Source organism: Bufo gargarizans, chromosome 3 (genome assembly GCF_014858855.1).
Source record: "Bufo gargarizans isolate SCDJY-AF-19 chromosome 3, ASM1485885v1, whole genome shotgun sequence".
NCBI lineage: Eukaryota > Metazoa > Chordata > Amphibia > Anura > Bufonidae > Bufo > Bufo gargarizans.
The window spans coordinates 386,751,625-386,769,537 of NC_058082.1; the positions used below are offsets into that span (position 1 = coordinate 386,751,625).

At 43.4% G+C, this 17,913-nt stretch overlaps 1 protein-coding gene across 8 annotated transcripts in view; it reads right to left on the minus strand.

Annotated features, from left to right (window-relative positions):
- NAV1 (neuron navigator 1) overlaps nt 1-17,913 on the minus strand; it is a 482,667-nt gene that overhangs the window by 358,302 nt on the left and 106,452 nt on the right. For all 8 annotated transcript variants that reach the window (XM_044288210.1, XM_044288206.1, XM_044288207.1 and 5 more), the window contains 2 exons: nt 17,332-17,470; nt 12,279-12,558 (listed from right to left, as the gene is read on the minus strand). In XM_044288210.1, the coding sequence (XP_044144145.1) occupies nt 12,279-12,558; nt 17,332-17,470 (419 nt within the window). The remainder of the gene's footprint in view (nt 1-12,278; nt 12,559-17,331; nt 17,471-17,913) is intronic.

The following is a 17,913-nucleotide window of genomic DNA, read 5'->3' on the forward strand; positions in this document are numbered from 1 at the left end:
GAAGATCAGGAAAATAGGGGTCGCCAAAACAATCTGCGCATAAGAGGGATCCCAGAGTCTGTGCTGCAGTTGTCTCCCTCTGCTCCTCACTCCTGGGCCCAGAGTTCGCCCTAGAGATTGTAATAGAAAGGGCTCACAGGGCACTGCGACCCAAACCTAAAATCGGAGGAACCCCCAAGAGATATAATATGCAAATTTCTCAACTTTCAAGTCAAAACAGCAGTCCAAGAAGCTGCCAGAAACAGACCAGACATCTTATCTGAAGGTGCTCAAGTATCAATTTATCAAGATTTAGCCCCCTCCACTTTTAGGAAGCGCAAATCTCTTAAGCCTCTGATGGAGTGGTTACGGGCGAACAGGATCCTTTACAAATGGAACTTTCCTTTTGGACTTTCCTTTTCACAAGGAGGCCGCCGTATTAACATCACCACCCATGCTGATTTGGAAGCTGTATACGACCACCTACAAATTCCTCCTATGCCGATTGATAACTGGGATTTTTTCCAGGATCTCAGTGCTTTATCTGAAGTCCCGACGGTTGAGGCCTTCACCTTACAGCATACCCCTAGGGCTCACAAAGTGGGGAAGAGGAATCGGCAACTAACACCCAAGAGGCTATCTCAAGATTAATCTTCTGCTGCGTTTTTCTTCTTTCTGGCGTTTTTCTTCTTCCTGGACATTCTTGGATCTATCCAGATAATTTACTTCTTCCTTACAAGAGGACTTTCGCTATTGTCTGCTTAGATAGTTTAAGGGCCGTTTTACACGAGCGGATGCCGTGCGTGGCATCTGCTCAGTGAAAGAGTGCCAAGACCCGATGCAGACTGCAGAGGCACGGAGCATTAACATGACTGTTAATGCTCCGTGCCTCTCTGTGACCTCTTTAGTAAAGAGGTCACAGAGAGGCACGGAGCATTAACAGTCATGTTAATGCTCCGTGCCTCTGCAGTCTGCATCGGGTCTTGGCACTCTTTCACGGAGCCGATGCCAAGCACGGCATCCGCTCGTGTGAAACGGCCCTAATACTGCTAGTAGATCCAGGTTTAAATCCAGCATCGTATAATATTGCCTCTGTCCTTCTTGCCTCTCTTACCTTTCCTCCCCCTATCTCTTCAACTTTTCCTTCAATGTCCTTCTGACTCCACATTCTTCTTCCTCTACTAGCCCAATCAGGGCCTATTCGATTCTTTCCTTCCTTACAATCCCGATAGTTGCTTGTATGAATATAAGCTACGTCTCAGATTGCAATTTTATGTGCTGAACGGTATGTTCACTGGTCTTTGACCAACTTTTTCCCCCATGCTTTACACCAGTGGGTCACCCCACATACTATGTAATTTTTTGGTTTTATGTTTTGTTCTCACCGTTTTCCCTCTCCCTTTGTTTAGCTCTAGGTACCTGATACACTCACACTTGATTCCTTGAAGGAATACACAGAACCCTGGGGATCTAGCTTCTCCTCTGGACGGGGTGCAGATACCTCAAACTGTAAGTGTTCTCTCCTGGGGGACTGGCACACATTGCACCCCTCCACCCACAATAACCCCTGGTTATGGCTGACATCCAAATAGCCTCTTATAGTGTAAAGGGCTTTAACTCACCCTCCAAAAGAAGCCACATTTTTACTATTCTACGCAAGGAGGGTTCGGATGTGCTGCTCCTCCAGGAGACACATTTCAGGTTCAACCAATACCCCAATATGGAATTCTCTCACTACCCACTCTGGTTTCACTGTGGGGGGAGCTCTGCCTCATCCGGAGGAGTAAGTATAGGATTTAAGAGGAAGGTTCCTTTCAAATACGTTAATCATATACAAGACCCAGAGGGTAGATTTATTATGGTTAAGGGTAATATTGGTGCCCAAATATATACCTTTATAAATCTGTATGCTCCCAACTCCAAACAGGCTAAATGGCTCTCTTCCATAGCCCCAATGATCACCTCCTTCAAGGAAGATATTGTTGTTTTGGGTGGTGATCTCAATGTGGCCCTCAACCCCCAATTAGACTCCTGCTCACGCAAAACTTCCCATTCAAAGCGCTCTTTAAAGCATATCAAAAACATTCTATGGGATCTCCATCTAATTGATGTCTGGCGTACTCATTATCCCAATACCCTAGATTATACATTTTACTCCCATGTTCACAGCAATTATCACCGCATAGACTACCTCTTCATCTCAAAAGTGCACCTCCAACTATGCCCGACGGCCAAAATTGGGTCTATCCACTTGTCAGATCATGCCCCAATTTATCTCATGGTATCCTCTCCAACACGAAAAACCAAAAGCTTTAATTGGAGACTAAACAAATTTATTCTTGGAAACCCAGACTCTATAATATTACAGGCTATAGCTACTAGAGAGGGGTCTTCCTCTGGATCAACTTGCGGGATAACAGGCCGAACTGGATGGACAAATGTCTTTTTTCGGCCTTATGTACTATGTTACTATGTTACTATTAAGAAAATAGCTTCACTATTTGATGAATACTTCAGCTTGAACTCCCTACCAGAACTCTCGCCCCAAACCATCTGGGACGCACACAAACCCTTTATCAGGGGTGAGTTCATTAGCTTAGGTTCACACTTAAAAAAACTTAGAGAGAATAACATTAGTAATCTCCTTTCCAAGATAAACAAGTTGGAATCTGTCCATAAACGTACCCTCTCTGAAACCCAGCTTCAAGAGCTCTCCAAAGCAAGAGCCGAATTAAAAGCTCTGTTACATAATAATTCGGCTAAATATTATCTCAGTTCTCAATATAAGTTCTTTACACACGGGGATAAAGCCACCAAATTTCTTATGAACAGAATAAAAACTAGAAGAACAGACAATTATATACATCAATTGTCTTCCCCAAATGGTGACCCGGTCTTTGCCTCATTTAATATTGCTAAACAATTTAGGGACTTCTATGAAGCTTTATATAATCTTCCTTCACCCCTCTTTCCAACATCTCACTCCTCGCTAGTTGACACGTTCCTGAAATCAACATCCTGTCCGACTCTATCAGCGGATCAAAAACAGTCGCTTGAAGCCCCATTTACTATGGATGAAATATCCATAGCCTTGGCCCAAATGCCCCAGGGGAAAAGCCCGGGCCCAGACAGATTCCCCGCATCCTATTACAAAACCTTCAGAAAGCAGCTTTTGCCACGTCTACTTGCTGTGTGCAATCAGTCCTTGCAAGGCATCCCTTTATCCAGGGATATGATGTCCGCTCATATAGCTTTGATTCCTAAGGAGGGGAAGGACTCTATAAACTGTGCGCAAACTACAGGCCTATCTCCCTTCTAAACATTGACCTTAAAATTCTTGCGAAATTACTAGCGAACCGTTTGGCAGTCCTTCTTCCTCTTTTGGTACATGTGGATCAGGTGGGCTTTGTGCGTAATAGGGAGGGTAGAGACAACACTACTAGAGTCATCAACGCACATACCTCCACTCCTCTTGTACTCCTCAGCACTGACGCTGAAAAAGCGTTTGACCGCATAAACTGGAATTATCTAAGCCATGTTTTAGAGTTTTTTGGCCTGACTGATCCATATATTAAAGCTATATTTGCTATGTATAACCAGGCTACGGCCCGGGTAATGGTTAATGGCGACCTATCCTCTCCTTTCCGAATTCAAAATGGAACCAGTCAAGGCTGTCCCCTGTCCCCCCTGTTATTCATCTTGGCTATGGAACCCCTCCTATCCAAGCTTAGAGCAGACACTGAGGTCAAAGGCATATTTTTAGGGGGCCGGAGCCATAAACTTGCGGCATTCGCCGATGACGTTATGATTATGACATCCAATCCTAAAACCTCTCTCCCCATAATTCAGGAGCATTTAAAGAATTATAGTGCAGTCTCAGATTTTAAGATTAATGACAGTAAATCTACCATTATTAGCACTGGAATATCCCTACAACTTAAACTCTCCTTAATGGAAAATTCCCCATTTAACTGGTCTTCCCCAACCATTACCTATCTAGGAGTGAAACTCAGCCCCAACATTTCAGATTTATTTACACTTAACTATGTCCCATTAAAAACCGCTTTATTCTTAGCACTAGATAAAATCAACAAATCAGCCCCAACTCTATCATGGTTTGGTAGGAAAAACCTCCTCTCTGTTTTTATTATTCCCCTTCTCACGCACCTCCAACAAGTCCTCCCAATTCCCATTCCAAAGTCCTATTACACCTCTCTGAAATAGAGATTTAGAACATTCATATGGAAAGGTAGGAAAGCGAGACTCTCCTACTCCTTCTTTTCTCGTTCTCGTATGGCAGGTGGGATTGGGCTCCCAGACCCTGAACTCTATGAGAAGGCCATTCTTATGTCAATAATTATTGACTGGTTGAGAAACACAGATAGCAAATCCTGGGTGGCATTAGAACAAAGTATTATTGGTATGCCAGCTCATGCCCTATGTCTGGGCTATCACCCCCCCCCCCCCCCCCCAAATCAATTTACAATCCTTCCCAATAATTAAAGCTACAGTAGAAACCTGGAAGTAGTGGAACCACTCTTATTGCTCTATAACCTTTACATCTCCCCTTGTTACTACTAGTGACATTCTCGGTTCATCCTCCATGGGCCTCGAAACACTTCTTCTAAATTAATTAGATCCTCATTCCACACATTAAATCCTTTGTCCATAAAAATAACATGAATGGTGAGCTCCTTCGTCCTCTTACATGGTTTGAAGCCTTAATAATCAATCCTAACTCCCCAAAAAAAACTATCTCTCTTATCTATAACAAATTAAGATCTCCCCCTCTAATTGTTAAACCGGCTTTCATCCGCTCGTGGGAATTAGAAACTGGAGTAGATCTCCCTCTCCAAATCTTACCCACACTATTTGATATCCCACACAAGTCATCTAGATGTGTTAGGGCCCAAGAGAATGGCTACAAAATTATGTTGCAATGGTACATTACCCCAATTAAGTCCTCACGTTTCACTAGACCTACCTCTAGCGATTGCTGGAGATGCCAAAAGGAGAAGGGCACCTTCCTCCATATCTGGTGGCTGTGTCCCATTATTAACAAGTGGTGGGCGGAAATCTTTCAGATTTGTAACCAAATTTGTTCCTCATCGGTTGATACTTCCCCTTATGGGGCTTTGCTTTCTTTTTCAATGACAAAACCTCTCCGTCCCCCACCTTCCTCTTCAAACAGCTTTTGTTAGCGGCTCATCTCTTGATACCCAAATACTGGTTACAGTCTAGCTTACCCTCAGTGGAGCAATGGAGGCTCAAGGTAGATCAAATCTACCGTTTCGAGGAGATGGCTTCTTGGGAATCACGAACACACCCGACATTTTTGAAAAGGTGGGCCCCCTGGACAAAATACTGATTTCTTTAGTACCAAGCTACTCTGCCCCACTTTTTTTTCCTTTTTTTTTTTTTTTATACCCTTAGGTCCTGCCTTGTAAGTTCCCCTAGTAATTAAAAAATATGGCCAAATTGGTTCAATGACTAGAGGTAGATAGGGATGGTTACTTAATCCATCACCTTAATTAGGTCAGCATTGTTGTGTCTTGTAGTAATTGGACTCTACTCCATATGTCTTGGTATATAACATATATATACGCTGAGTTTCTCATTTAATGGATTGTAACTGCTGTTATCCCCAATCCTTCCTGTGCAATAATATATTCACATGTATTTGTGCACGGTACCGATTTACACCACTGTTGGTGTTCTGTTTACACTGTATATTTTCTTAGAGCGGAAAAAATATATAAAAAATAAATATGAAAAGGTAGAGTCAAGTTTTAGACAGACCTCCTCCATACCAAGTTCCTAATGTCCCCTGTAACAATACAGACAGGTCAGTGGGTAAGAAAAGTTGTAATATACAAAAGATCTACCCTAGTTTTACAGAACAAGAATTAGCAGCTGCAGCTCATGCTAGCCTGCAGCAACAACCCACTGCACCACCCGCACTACTGTTACCACAACAGCAGGTGCCACCCCCACATGGTCCACCAGGGGTTGCAGCTGCAACAAGAAGCCCTCCAGCTGAGTCACCCACTTCTACCTCAGTGCAGGGGGAGATTCGGGAGCTGAGGTAGAAGAGGGTCCCTCACAGAGTGATAGTTTTGGAAGTCCTACCCTTGCACAACGTTTGAGGAGTAATGCCCGTAATGAGACATTCCCCTTCCCCCCATAGAGATAGAGGACATAAACAGAATTATCAAACATTGTCCTAAGCCGCACTCCACACCATTAGGCACAATCACATATCTCAAGACAGCCTGTAAGGGTAGAAATTACACACAAGAAGACATGAAGTTAATAATTAATGGTGTTATAGACACACACTCCGGGTGGGACTGGACGAAAGTCCCCTCAATCAATAACATTCAGGGACAAGTCAGTGCTGATGCTTACAGATTAAACACAGAGCAGGGTAGGACTGATATGTGGCAGGAACTCACTGAACACATGACAGACATTTTTAAACAATGCCGCTAAGAAAGCGGCATTGTTGGCTCCAGCAACATTGCAAATGACAAGACTGGTACCCCCCTTCACTAGAACTAACTCAGATGCTAGTGGACCTCCAGTCCTCAGCCACTGAAGATGAAATGGCTGATTGGTGTTACCCAATTATGCAGAAGAATCCTAAGACTGTATTAATCTGCAAAGAGGGGAAGCCATGCATACCACAACACAGCGCTCCTCTGTTCATTGCACATTTTCATGGAGTAGGACACAACAGCATTCAAACATACATGCTGCTAACACAAAACCTTTTATATTATGGGTATCAAAGAGTTAGTTTCAGACTATGTAAGGAGATGCATCACATGTTTGAGGAACAATCCAAACAACAACGTCAATGTCCCATAGCAACATCTTGACTACCCCACCACTCCTTTCACACATTTGCAGGTAGATTTTACACACATACCTAGGCAGAAAGGGAAGCAGGAATACGCCTTGGTCATAGTTGACATGTTTTCAAGATGGCCAGAGGTCTACCCTACAAAATCAGAAGATGCAAAAACAGTAGCAAGGATACTCACACAGAACATCATTCCAAGATGGGGCTGCCCACTGGTGATTGAATCTGACCAGGGGCCGGACTTCACCTCAAGGCTAAATAAGGAACTTGCTAAAATTCTGGAGATGGAATGGAAATTCCATATCCCATGCCACCCACAAAGCTCAGGCATTGTGGAACGCATGAACAGGACAATAAAATATAAATTGAGAAAAGCAACAGGTGGCACATTTGAAAAATGGAAAGAAGTATTACCAATAGTGCTAGCTGAGATCAGGAGGACACCTAATAAGAAAATAGGGATGTCACCATTTGAGATACTCATGGGTAGGCCATTCCCCACCCCTTGGACCAAGCACCCACTGGTAGTGCAGGACGGGGATATGGCTCTCATCAGAGAATAGTATGTTACCAAACTAATAAAGGTCCTAAGTAAAACTGAAGAAAAAGTTGCTTGTAAGTCTCCTTCTCTTCCACAGGAACTCACCCACCCATTTCAGGCGGGAGACACTGTGCTGGTAAAGACTCTGAGGAAAGGAAAAGCTCCAGGGGACTTCACCTACGGACCACCAACCACAGTGGTAGCAGTGACCCGCACAGCTGTCCTTACAGAAGACACACCCACCTGGATACACGCCACCAGGGTAAAGTTGGTCACAAAGACATCCCAAAAGGAGGTACTAACGGGAGCAGATAGCTCTGACCTCCACCAGGATACCCTTCCCCAATTCTGGGAGATGGTCCAAGACCATCATAATACTCCTGTCAGCGATCTCATAGACTTTTCTGGTAGGTAACAAAGGAGAAGTGGCCATAATTCAGAAGGATGGCATTACCACCTTTTGGTACAATTCCTCTAACACACATGTAGCTACATTTTCTTTTGATTTTTGCAATATAGTAAGTTGCCCTCCTCAGGTTCCATGGCAGTGTAACATGTACTGAGACACCCCCGATTCCAGGAGTATACATATCTGTGTAACTAATAATTACTGGGGACAAGAATGCAAATATTGGGGATCTGTGGGGATGGAAAGATAAGATCTAGACTAGAGGGTTCCTGGAAAGGTGAATGTGCTCTTGCGAAAGCCATAATGAATATACACATATTTAGTGAACATGAGATCCCTAGTGTAGGGAGAGTGACAAGGACCAAAAGATGGGTAGTTTGGACCCTCACGTGTATATAGACGCAATAGGCGTCCCAAGAGGGGTCCCGAATGAATTCCAGGCAAGAGATCAAGTTGCTGCTGGCTTTGAATCGATCTTTCCAATCATTACAGCTAACAAAAATGTAGATTATATCAATTATATTTACTATAATCAGCAAAGATTTACAAATTATACTAGAGACTCCTTGCAAGGAGTGGCAGAACAGCTACAGGCACATTCCATCATGACATTTCAGAATCGCATGGTATTAGACATGATACTGGCAGAGAAAGGAGGTGTTTGTAAGTTGCTGCACCCTGCATCGTGCTTGCACCTTCATACCCAAAAACAGGCCCTAATGGTAAGGTCACACTGGTGATACAGAAACTCTGGGACTTATCCATCGAGTTCAAGAAGAACTCAGGCATTAATTACCCTTGGGATCAATTTTTTGGCTGGTTCTCCAATTGGAAACAGGCACTTGTACAGCTAGGTATCATTATTTTAGTAATCATAGTTATAAAAGCCGCCGTCACAATATGCGTTATACCGTGCGTCAGGAAATTGATAACGAAGGGTGTTTCCAACATGTCATTCTATGAGACCCTGATACCTGACACTAAAGATCATTCCCCTGAAGGTTAGAAAAAATATTTAGCTGTTTACAGAGAAAAGGGCAAGAATAAGAACCATATTATATGAGAAATTTGGTTCCAAGAGGGGATTGAAGAGAAATGTGACTCCATTTTGTCTGTTCTAACAATATGTATTGTGATAGCATCTTGTTCATGGACTGTTTCAAGTTCCCCCACTGGAATTTAGGTTTCTTTCCCTGTCCTTGGACAGTTTCTTGAAATTCCTAAATTTTAGTGAAGACAGTCACGCTTTACAGGGTCATTCCGGCTTAATGTTTACCGGCCTATATGTGTCTACATATGATTGGTTAATGCTGTTACTATGTAAATTATACTCTCTGCCTAATAAAAGGCTGAACTGTAGGACAATAAAATCAGAGTGTTTCTCAGTGATACTGACAGTCCTTTGCTGCTGAGGAATACTGTCCTGACGTCAGTAGGGTCAAATCAAGGCAGTCCTAGAGGTTCAGAAAGATCCGAATCCTTTCAGTAACCCTTATCTAGCAGTGGGTACATAAGGTCCCACACAAGTTTCCCGCTAAAATCCAGAGTAGGGGGACATTCTGGGGGTTGAATACGGGAATCTCGCCCCTCGTACACACGAAACTTTTAAGTGTACCCTGAGGTACTCTCACAAAGTTTGTACAGCTTCACGCCATACCTCGCCCGCTTTGAGGGAACATACTGGCGGAAAATTCGTCTCCCCTTGAACGCAATGAGAGACTCATCAACCGCGACCTCCCTTCTAGGTACATAGGCCTGTACAAATTTGGCCCCAAAATGATCGATGACCGGCCCTATCTTATACAGACGGTCATAGGCAGGATCACCTTGAGGGGGACATGCTGCATTATCTGAATAATACAGACATTTCCGGATGGCCTCAAACCGGGAGCGTGTCATGGCCGTACTGTAAAGTGGGGCCTGGTATAGGACGTCCCCACTCCAGTAAAGCCTGACACTGGGTTTCTTGACCAGGCCCATATGCAGCACGAGGCCCCAAAATGTCCTCATCTCGGCTGCACTGACCGGCGTCCAGCCAGCGGGCCTAGCCAAAAAGGAGCCCGGGTGATGAGCAACAAACTGTTGGGCGTACAGGTTTGTCTGCTCCACCATCAGATTTACCAGTGGGTCACTGAAAAAATGACAAAAAAAATATTCAGTGTAGCCCACTGGTGGGTCTAGGGTCACACAGCTGTGCTGTGGACCCCAGATACCCTACTTAGGGTGATGCAATCAAACTTAATTTTTTTACCACTAACTTTCCCTTTTATATCCCTGCCTAGCCCAACCTTTCCCTATACTTTCCCTAATTATCTGCTGATAAAGATGGGGGTGGCACAGATCCTGGGGGCAAGGATAGGTGCTGGGGCACAGATGCTGGCTCAGATTGCACGTGCAAGCAGCGCTCCTCTCTCCTCGGGCTCCGGATACAAAAGGAGGAGGAGAGGAGCGCTGCTATGATTTGAATCTGCCGCCGGCCCGCCCTCCTACCGATGAGAAGAGATCCTGAGAGGTGATGTCATCATCACCATTCAGGATCGCAGGATGGTGATTGGTGGGGTAAAATCACACCACCGATCACCATCCTTTCCGGGTTATCAGGTCCTCAGAGACCCGAATAACCCGGAAACACAGCAAACCGCAGGTCTGAATTGACCTGCGGTTTGCTGCGATCGCCTACACAGGGGGGGGGGGGGTCACAGGACCCACCAGCGCATTTGCCCCAGGTGCCTGATCAATGATTTGAGCAGGCACCAGGGTTCCGATCACCGGCCGCTGCACGGCGGTGATCGAAAATACACAGGGCGTACAGATACGCCCTGTGCCCTTAAGTACCAGGACATAAGGGCGTACCTGTACTCCCTGTTTCCGGAAGAGTTTAATACGCCAAATATTCATTAATAAATGTCGACCTATTTATAAAACTGGTTTTGTCCTCAATAGTCTGCAACAGGCCAAAGTTATTATAACTTTAGAAATCCAGTTGTTTGTTGGCATTCCTGTGGAGAAAGTTGGGTTTTGGCCTTATTTATCATAGGAATTGTCTAAAAAAATTTGCTCAATTGCACTCCACTGACATACAGTAAGTGAAATTAAGTCACAATGTGATACCTTGCCTGTGCTAAATTCAACAAGTGCTGTCTACCACTTTCTAAAATTTGGCACACAGACTTTTTGTTACCTTTGCACAAATAGCCAAATTTAAAGGCAAACTTCTATTTATCCCATGCTGAATGTGGGCCTCATGCCTCAGCAGTCAGAGCCCTCGCTCTGTAACTGGTCTACCACTTTGTGGCTGAGGTGCTGTGGTTTCTCAATACTTCCACTCACAGCCGATTTTAAAATATCTAGGAGGGAAGGAATTTCACAAACCTGAAATAGTGGCATCTAGAGATGAGTGAATTGACTTCGGATGAAACATCCAAAATCGATTTGCATAAAACTTTGTTCCAATACTGTACGGAGCAGGAGCTCCATACAGTATTAGAATGTATTGGCTCCGATGAGCTGAAGTTATTGCTTCGCAAAGCCAATACATTCTAATACTGTACGGAGCTCCTGCTCCGTACAGTATTGGAATGAAGTTTTATGCGAATTGACTTCGGATGTTTAATCTGAAGTCGATTCGCTCATCCCTAGTGACATCACAATACAATACCATGCTCGACTTTACTGAACTTTTTAGAACGGCCCATTCATTCACAAATGTTAGTAAAGGCATGCTGCATGACTAGGGACTGTATTTCTATACACCTGTGACAATGGGACTTAATGGAATACATGAATTCAATCATTAAGACACATGTACCAATACTTTTATAGAATATATACCAATCTTTATAATCCTGCTTGTGATGATTATGAGATTACTGCAGAAAAGTGATCTGTACAGAGGTTTAGTGGCCAGAGTGAATACTTCAGAATTTCAGGATATATATTTTTTCTAATATACATAGCAACATGGAAAATGAAAAAAATCTTAACATTTTGTTTACAGGGTTTGTTAAAGTTATTTTTTTCAAATGAGGGCAGGCATCAGGATAATAATAAATACAATAAAAAATTGTACTCACTACCCTGAAACCTCTGACCCTCTCCGCCACTGCAACCATTACATCATGTTTTTGGCTGCAATGATGACATGCCTGTACACCACAAATGACCACTGCAGACAATCACTCACCTCAGCAGATTGGCTACAGCGGTCTAATACCGCAGTCAGGAAAACAAAGCCCAGCAGGGAAGATTGACAGAAAATTCTGAAATTGAAAATCCATGTGCTTGCTGTCCCGTTCAAATGAATGGAACTGATTTTCAGTTGCAGAATTTTCTGCCACAAAATATGCAGCGTGTGAAGGCGCCCTTACATCTGGAATGTGGAAGGTTTGACATGGTAAGTATCAGTTTTTATATGCAGTATGTGCTTCCGCAAGGGGAACACGACTATATATTTGTATTTAGTCTGTAAATGATTAATGAACTACCTCCTCCTTTGGAAACTGCTTGTCCAGTTTGGGTGATAGGCGATGTAACACCAACGGGTGGGTTTTTTCCTTTCCGCAATGGCTGTCCCAGACTGACAGGTTTCTTTATATTAGATTTTGCACTATCATCATTCTTTTCTCTGCGCCAGCGGGATGAACCATGCTCTGACTTTAAGCTTCCACTGTCATACTCCATCTTGCGAGGACCACGTTCTTCTGATTCACTGTGCCAGCTTAATCCACTGTCGGCCAGTGACCGCTTTTCAGAATCAGTGCGTAGCTGTGGGGAAAATACAGTATAAGTATAGACCTTTAATGCAAGTTTTGTTAACTGCTAAACATATTAAAGTACATGTAATAGAGTTGTGTTATTTCTGGAAAATGTAATAGTAAAATCCTTCAACTTCCTTTTTGATTATCAGAAATATCAGAATACCAGCATACACTTGTATTCTTTCCAGTAAAAATGGAAATCTGATGAGCTCATTATAAAAAAAGGTTCCTAATTGATGAGAAAAATGGATGATAATGAATCTTTCATGGATCCTGTAAGGCATGACAACAGTATGAACAGAACCTTACTGTCACGGACGTACCGAGAAATACAGATGTCCCGGAAACAGTGAGGGTCAGGAGATCTGTGAGACTGGCAACACGTGGTTTGATCTGACAGGTTTCCCTTGTGGATCAATAGGTGTCTGTATTGTTTCTGGTAATGGCCACACCCCTTGCCTCCAGGTGTTGCTTATGTGGTCATTTAACCTTCCTTAATTATAGTTGCTTCTCCCACTATGCTGTGCGGTTTATAGCTTCTGTACCTGTGGATTGTTTGTAGTTGGATCTCGGCTGAGTTCCTGGTGCTTCCATAGCCTCTTTGAAGTTAAGTCATTCCCTTCCCTTTTTGTATTTTGTTTGGGTTTTGTGTGTTGCATTTCCCTATTGTTTGTATTAGGCCTGAAGTAGACTCCTGTTCGTACTCCCTTTTGGAGGAACAGGTAGTCTCGTCCCTGCCATTAGTACCAGGGTCCTATTGGGCTAGATAGGACTTTAGGTATTCCCGAGTATGAACTCGCCTACCTTTGGGGTCTGTTCATACTGGTAGTCAGTCAGGATTTTGGTTATGGTTTTAACTAGGAGGTGTCTATCTATCTTCCCTAGTTCTGAGGGCCGATTCCCTGTTTCCCCTTTCCCTCAAATGCTTGGTGTGGTGTTTCCCTCCCACACCGAAGCGTGAAACTTACAATCCCAATCAAGTGCCAAATTATCAAATGCTAACGATTACCAGAATGTCAAAAAATAGATATACAATATAACTACCTTTTACAAATAATGGCTTAAACCTGAACTTATTAAACCAAATATTATTTTTATTATCTGTGATGCATTGCCTTACTGTTAATAGAGCTGCACTGATCTGTGTCAGTTTCTGTTCTTATTAAGATTGGATTGACCCACTGGGGAGTTGATGAATCCCCAAATGTGCCCCCAAACCAAGAGTGCTCCTTCCTCAGTCCCACAAACTCTGTGCAGCACAAAGCGCAATTTATAAATAGCACTTTTCATCTCATTCATATGACCATTGAGCAGTGTATTTCATGGCTGCATAGCTAGATTAAAGGGTGTCCTACTGTGTTTTCTACTTTTACCTTTGTCCCCCTTACCCATAACTTTTCTACCAGCATTAGCATGTCACTCTGTGCAGCAAGTGAATTCCTGGTTTCCAGCTCACAGCATGCAGTTAAGGTAGCACAGTGGCAGTAACAGGAGATTACTCAGTCAGTGTGGTGTTCCCACTCTCACAGACATGAAATTAGGAAAGTAAGCCTTCCTATCCTGAATCTGCATATGATTAAACAGTACCTGTGGCCCTCCATTCAGGGGTGGATATACATCCAGTGTGGCACATTGCCTATGTTTGAGTGTGTTGCGTATGTCCTATGTGTGGTTGGTATATATCCATGGTGTGGCAAGGTTTCCGCTGCTATATGGAATTTTTGACTGAAAATCCTCAAATGTAGGAAACTTCTGCACCTTCGCCTAAATTTAATTTTTCTGGGGTGTGGCCCAGGCAGTGTGTTGGAACTCTTGACCAGGCAAGCAAGGATTCTGCTGCTATGTGAAAAATTTGACTCTCATTAATATGCAAATGTAGCGCACTTTTGTGGCTTCACCTAAATCTAATTTCTCTGGAGTGTGGCCAGTGCGGTGGATTTATAACTACTCATACTCCTTTAAACAGCGGCCATTGGTTCTTCTAAGCAGCTGCCTAACACTCTTGAAAATTAAAATGGTTGCGGCCCATAAAGCAGGAGAAGGCTATAAGGTAACAATTAGTTTTCAGGTTGCCATTTCCTCAGTTCGAAATGTAATTAAGAAATGGCAATTAAAAGGAACAGTGGAGGTCAAGAGAAGGTCTGGAAGACCAAGAAAATTTTCAGAGAAAGCTGCTTGTAGGATTGTTGCAAATGAGATACCCCGCTTGACTGCAAAAGACCTTCAGGAAGATTTAGCAAAATCAGGACTTGTGGTACATTGTTCTACTGTTCATCGATACCTGAACAAATATGGTCTTCATGGAAGAGTCATCAGAAGAAAACCTATCCTATGTTCTTACCACAAAATCCTGCATCAGAAGTGCACAAGAACATCTAAACAAGCCCAATGCATTTTGGAAACAAGCAACATAGAACTCTTTGGCCACAAAGAGTTGTTTGGAGAAAAAAGGGCACAGAATTTATCGAAAAGACGACTTCTCCAACTCTTAAGCATGGGGATGGATCAATTGCCAATGGCAAGGGAACATTTCACAGGTAGAGAGAAGAATGGATTCAATGAAATTCCAGAAGCAAATATAAACGCAACTGTAAAAAAGCTGAAGTTGAAAACAGGATGGTTTCTACACATAGATAATTATCCTAAAAACATCTCAAAATCCACAACAGACTACCTAAAAAGCTGAAGGTTTTACCACAGTCCCCTGATCCGAACATCATTGAAAATCTGTTGACAGACCTCAAAAGTGCAATGCAGCCAAGACGGTCCAGGAATCTCACAGAACCTGATGACTTTTTCAAGAAAGACTGGATGAAAATCCCTCAAACAAGAATTGAAAGACTCTAGGCTGGCTACAACAAGTGTTTACAAGCTGTGATAATTGCCAAAGGGGGTACTAGGTACTAACCATACAGCATTCTCAAAGTTTTGCTTCCTTTTTTGTTATTCTGAAAATGTAAAAGATGAAAATAAAAAAAGTTTTTGTCTTTTGGAGATCATTTCATCTTTAACTTGCTTAACTGTTCACAGCAACAGTAATTCTGACAAGGGGTGCCCACTTTTTGCATGCCACTGCACATCTATAGATTACACAAATAAATATGCATATAATATCCAAAACTTCATAAATGTTAAACATCATAAATGCCTATGTACTATGAATTTGAAATACCACAAATTATTTTCCCTACAGCCAAAAATACTTCTTAAAGAAAGTCCCTCACAGCAAATTCACAGTTAAACCAGGTAGAATTCCTTACCGGATATTTCTGATATTTTACACTACAATATTGCTTAATTCAAGAATAAAAAGTACTTTTAAGGCTACTTTCACACTGTCGTTTCTGGGTCCGCCTGTGAGATCCGTTTCAAGGCTCTCACAAGCAGCCCCAAACGGATCAGTTTAGCCCCAATGCATTCTGAATAGATACGGATCCGTTCAGAATGCATCAGTTTGGCTCCGTTCCGCCTCCATTCTGCTCTGAAGGCAGACACCAAAACGCTGCTTTCAGCGTTTCGGTGTCCACCTGGCGGTGCGTAGCCAAACGGATCCGTCCTGACTTACAGTGTAAGTTAATGGGGACGGATCCGTTTACATTTACACAAATATGGTGCGATTGTAAACGGATCCGTCCCCTATTGACTTTCAATGTAAGTCAGGACGGATCCGCTTGACTTAGGGATCTTTCACGCTTGCGTTGTCCAGATCCGTTGTGTACTCCATTTGCTGGAATTACACGCCAGATCCGGAAAAACGCAAGTGAACTGAAAGCATTTGAAGACATCCTGATGCATCCTGAACGGATTTCTCTCCATTCAGAATGCATTAGGATAAAACTGATCAGGATTCTTCCGGCATAGAGCCCCGACGACGGAACTCTATGCCAGAAGAAAAGAACGCAAGTGTGAAAGAGCCCTTACACTTAGACTTAGATTTTTTTTTGGGGGACGAAGTTATGCAGATGGATCCGTACTGAGCGGATACCAGCGCTTGCATTTATAGGTGCGGATCCGTCTGTGCACATACCAGACGGATCCGCACCTAACGCAGGTGTGAAAGTAGCCTAATCTATATACAAATGAGCGATTAAGTGCACCAAGGGTGCCAAACCACCATTGCTCCTCCTGCTTCCTCTGCCATTCCCTCCCTCTACTTGATTGACAGGACTAGGCATGATAATTATGCAGGCGCCTGGCAAAGGAAGCAGGAGGAACAAGGGTGCACAGAGTGACTAAGTAAAAGCTATCATTACATTTAGCTCAGCTATACCTACAAAGTGCTTTTACCTGGTTTAGGCTCCATTCACACGTCCACAATGTGTTTTGCGGATACACGGAGCCACGGATCCGCAAAACACGGAAAGCGGCAATGTGCGTTCCGCATTTTGCGGACCGCACATTACCGGCACTAATAGAATATGCCTGTTCTTGTCCGCAATTGCGGACAAGAATAGGACATGTTCTATTTTTTTGCGGAAACGGAAGCACGGATGCGGAAGTGCGGATCCACAAATATGGATGCGGACAGCACATTCCGGCCCCATTTAAAATGAATGGGTTTGCACCCGTTCCGCAAAATTGCGGAACGGATGCGGATCCATTTTGCGGACGTGTGAATGGACCCTTAACAGTAAATTTCCTGGCAGCAAACCCCCGTGCCACTTCCTTTAAAAATGCTATGAAGAGAATTTTAACTATTTTAAATATTTAGTGTGACCGCTGTGTATTTTAGATTAGTGTATACAGAACCCCAAATTTAAAGTGTTATGTTCATTCTTACAGCAATAGTTGAGCTTCGTCGCGATGCAGTTGGCGTGGATGGTAAAGAGGTAAGAGAAGAACTGGCGTTGCATTCCTCGGAACTAAGGTTTCCTGAAGCATCACTCAGACCACTGCTTATGGAACTGCTCTCATCCCAACTGTGAAAATAATACAGGTATGTAGTTATCAGTGATAACAACTTGTGTAAATTATTACCAAAAGTTTCACTTAACACATTAGGGACCAGGCCATTTTTCCTTAAATTGGACATGTGTCACTTTATGTGGTAATAACTATGAAATCCTTTTCACAGCCGTGTGCGGGCCGTGGAACCACGGCCTGGATCCCTCCTGAGTGCAGGAGCGCACGGCGCCACTGGTTGCTATGACGCCGTGCGCTCCCTGCTGCCGCCGCAATACAGTAATACACTGGTATGATCTATACCAGTGTATTACTGTACTGTGCCGGCAGCAGGGAGCGCACGGCGTCATAGCAACCAGTGACGCCGTGCGCTCCTGCTCTCAGGAGGGATCCAGGCCGCGGTTCCACGGGGCATTAGAATGCATTAGGATAAAACTGATGCGTATTTTTCCGGTATTGA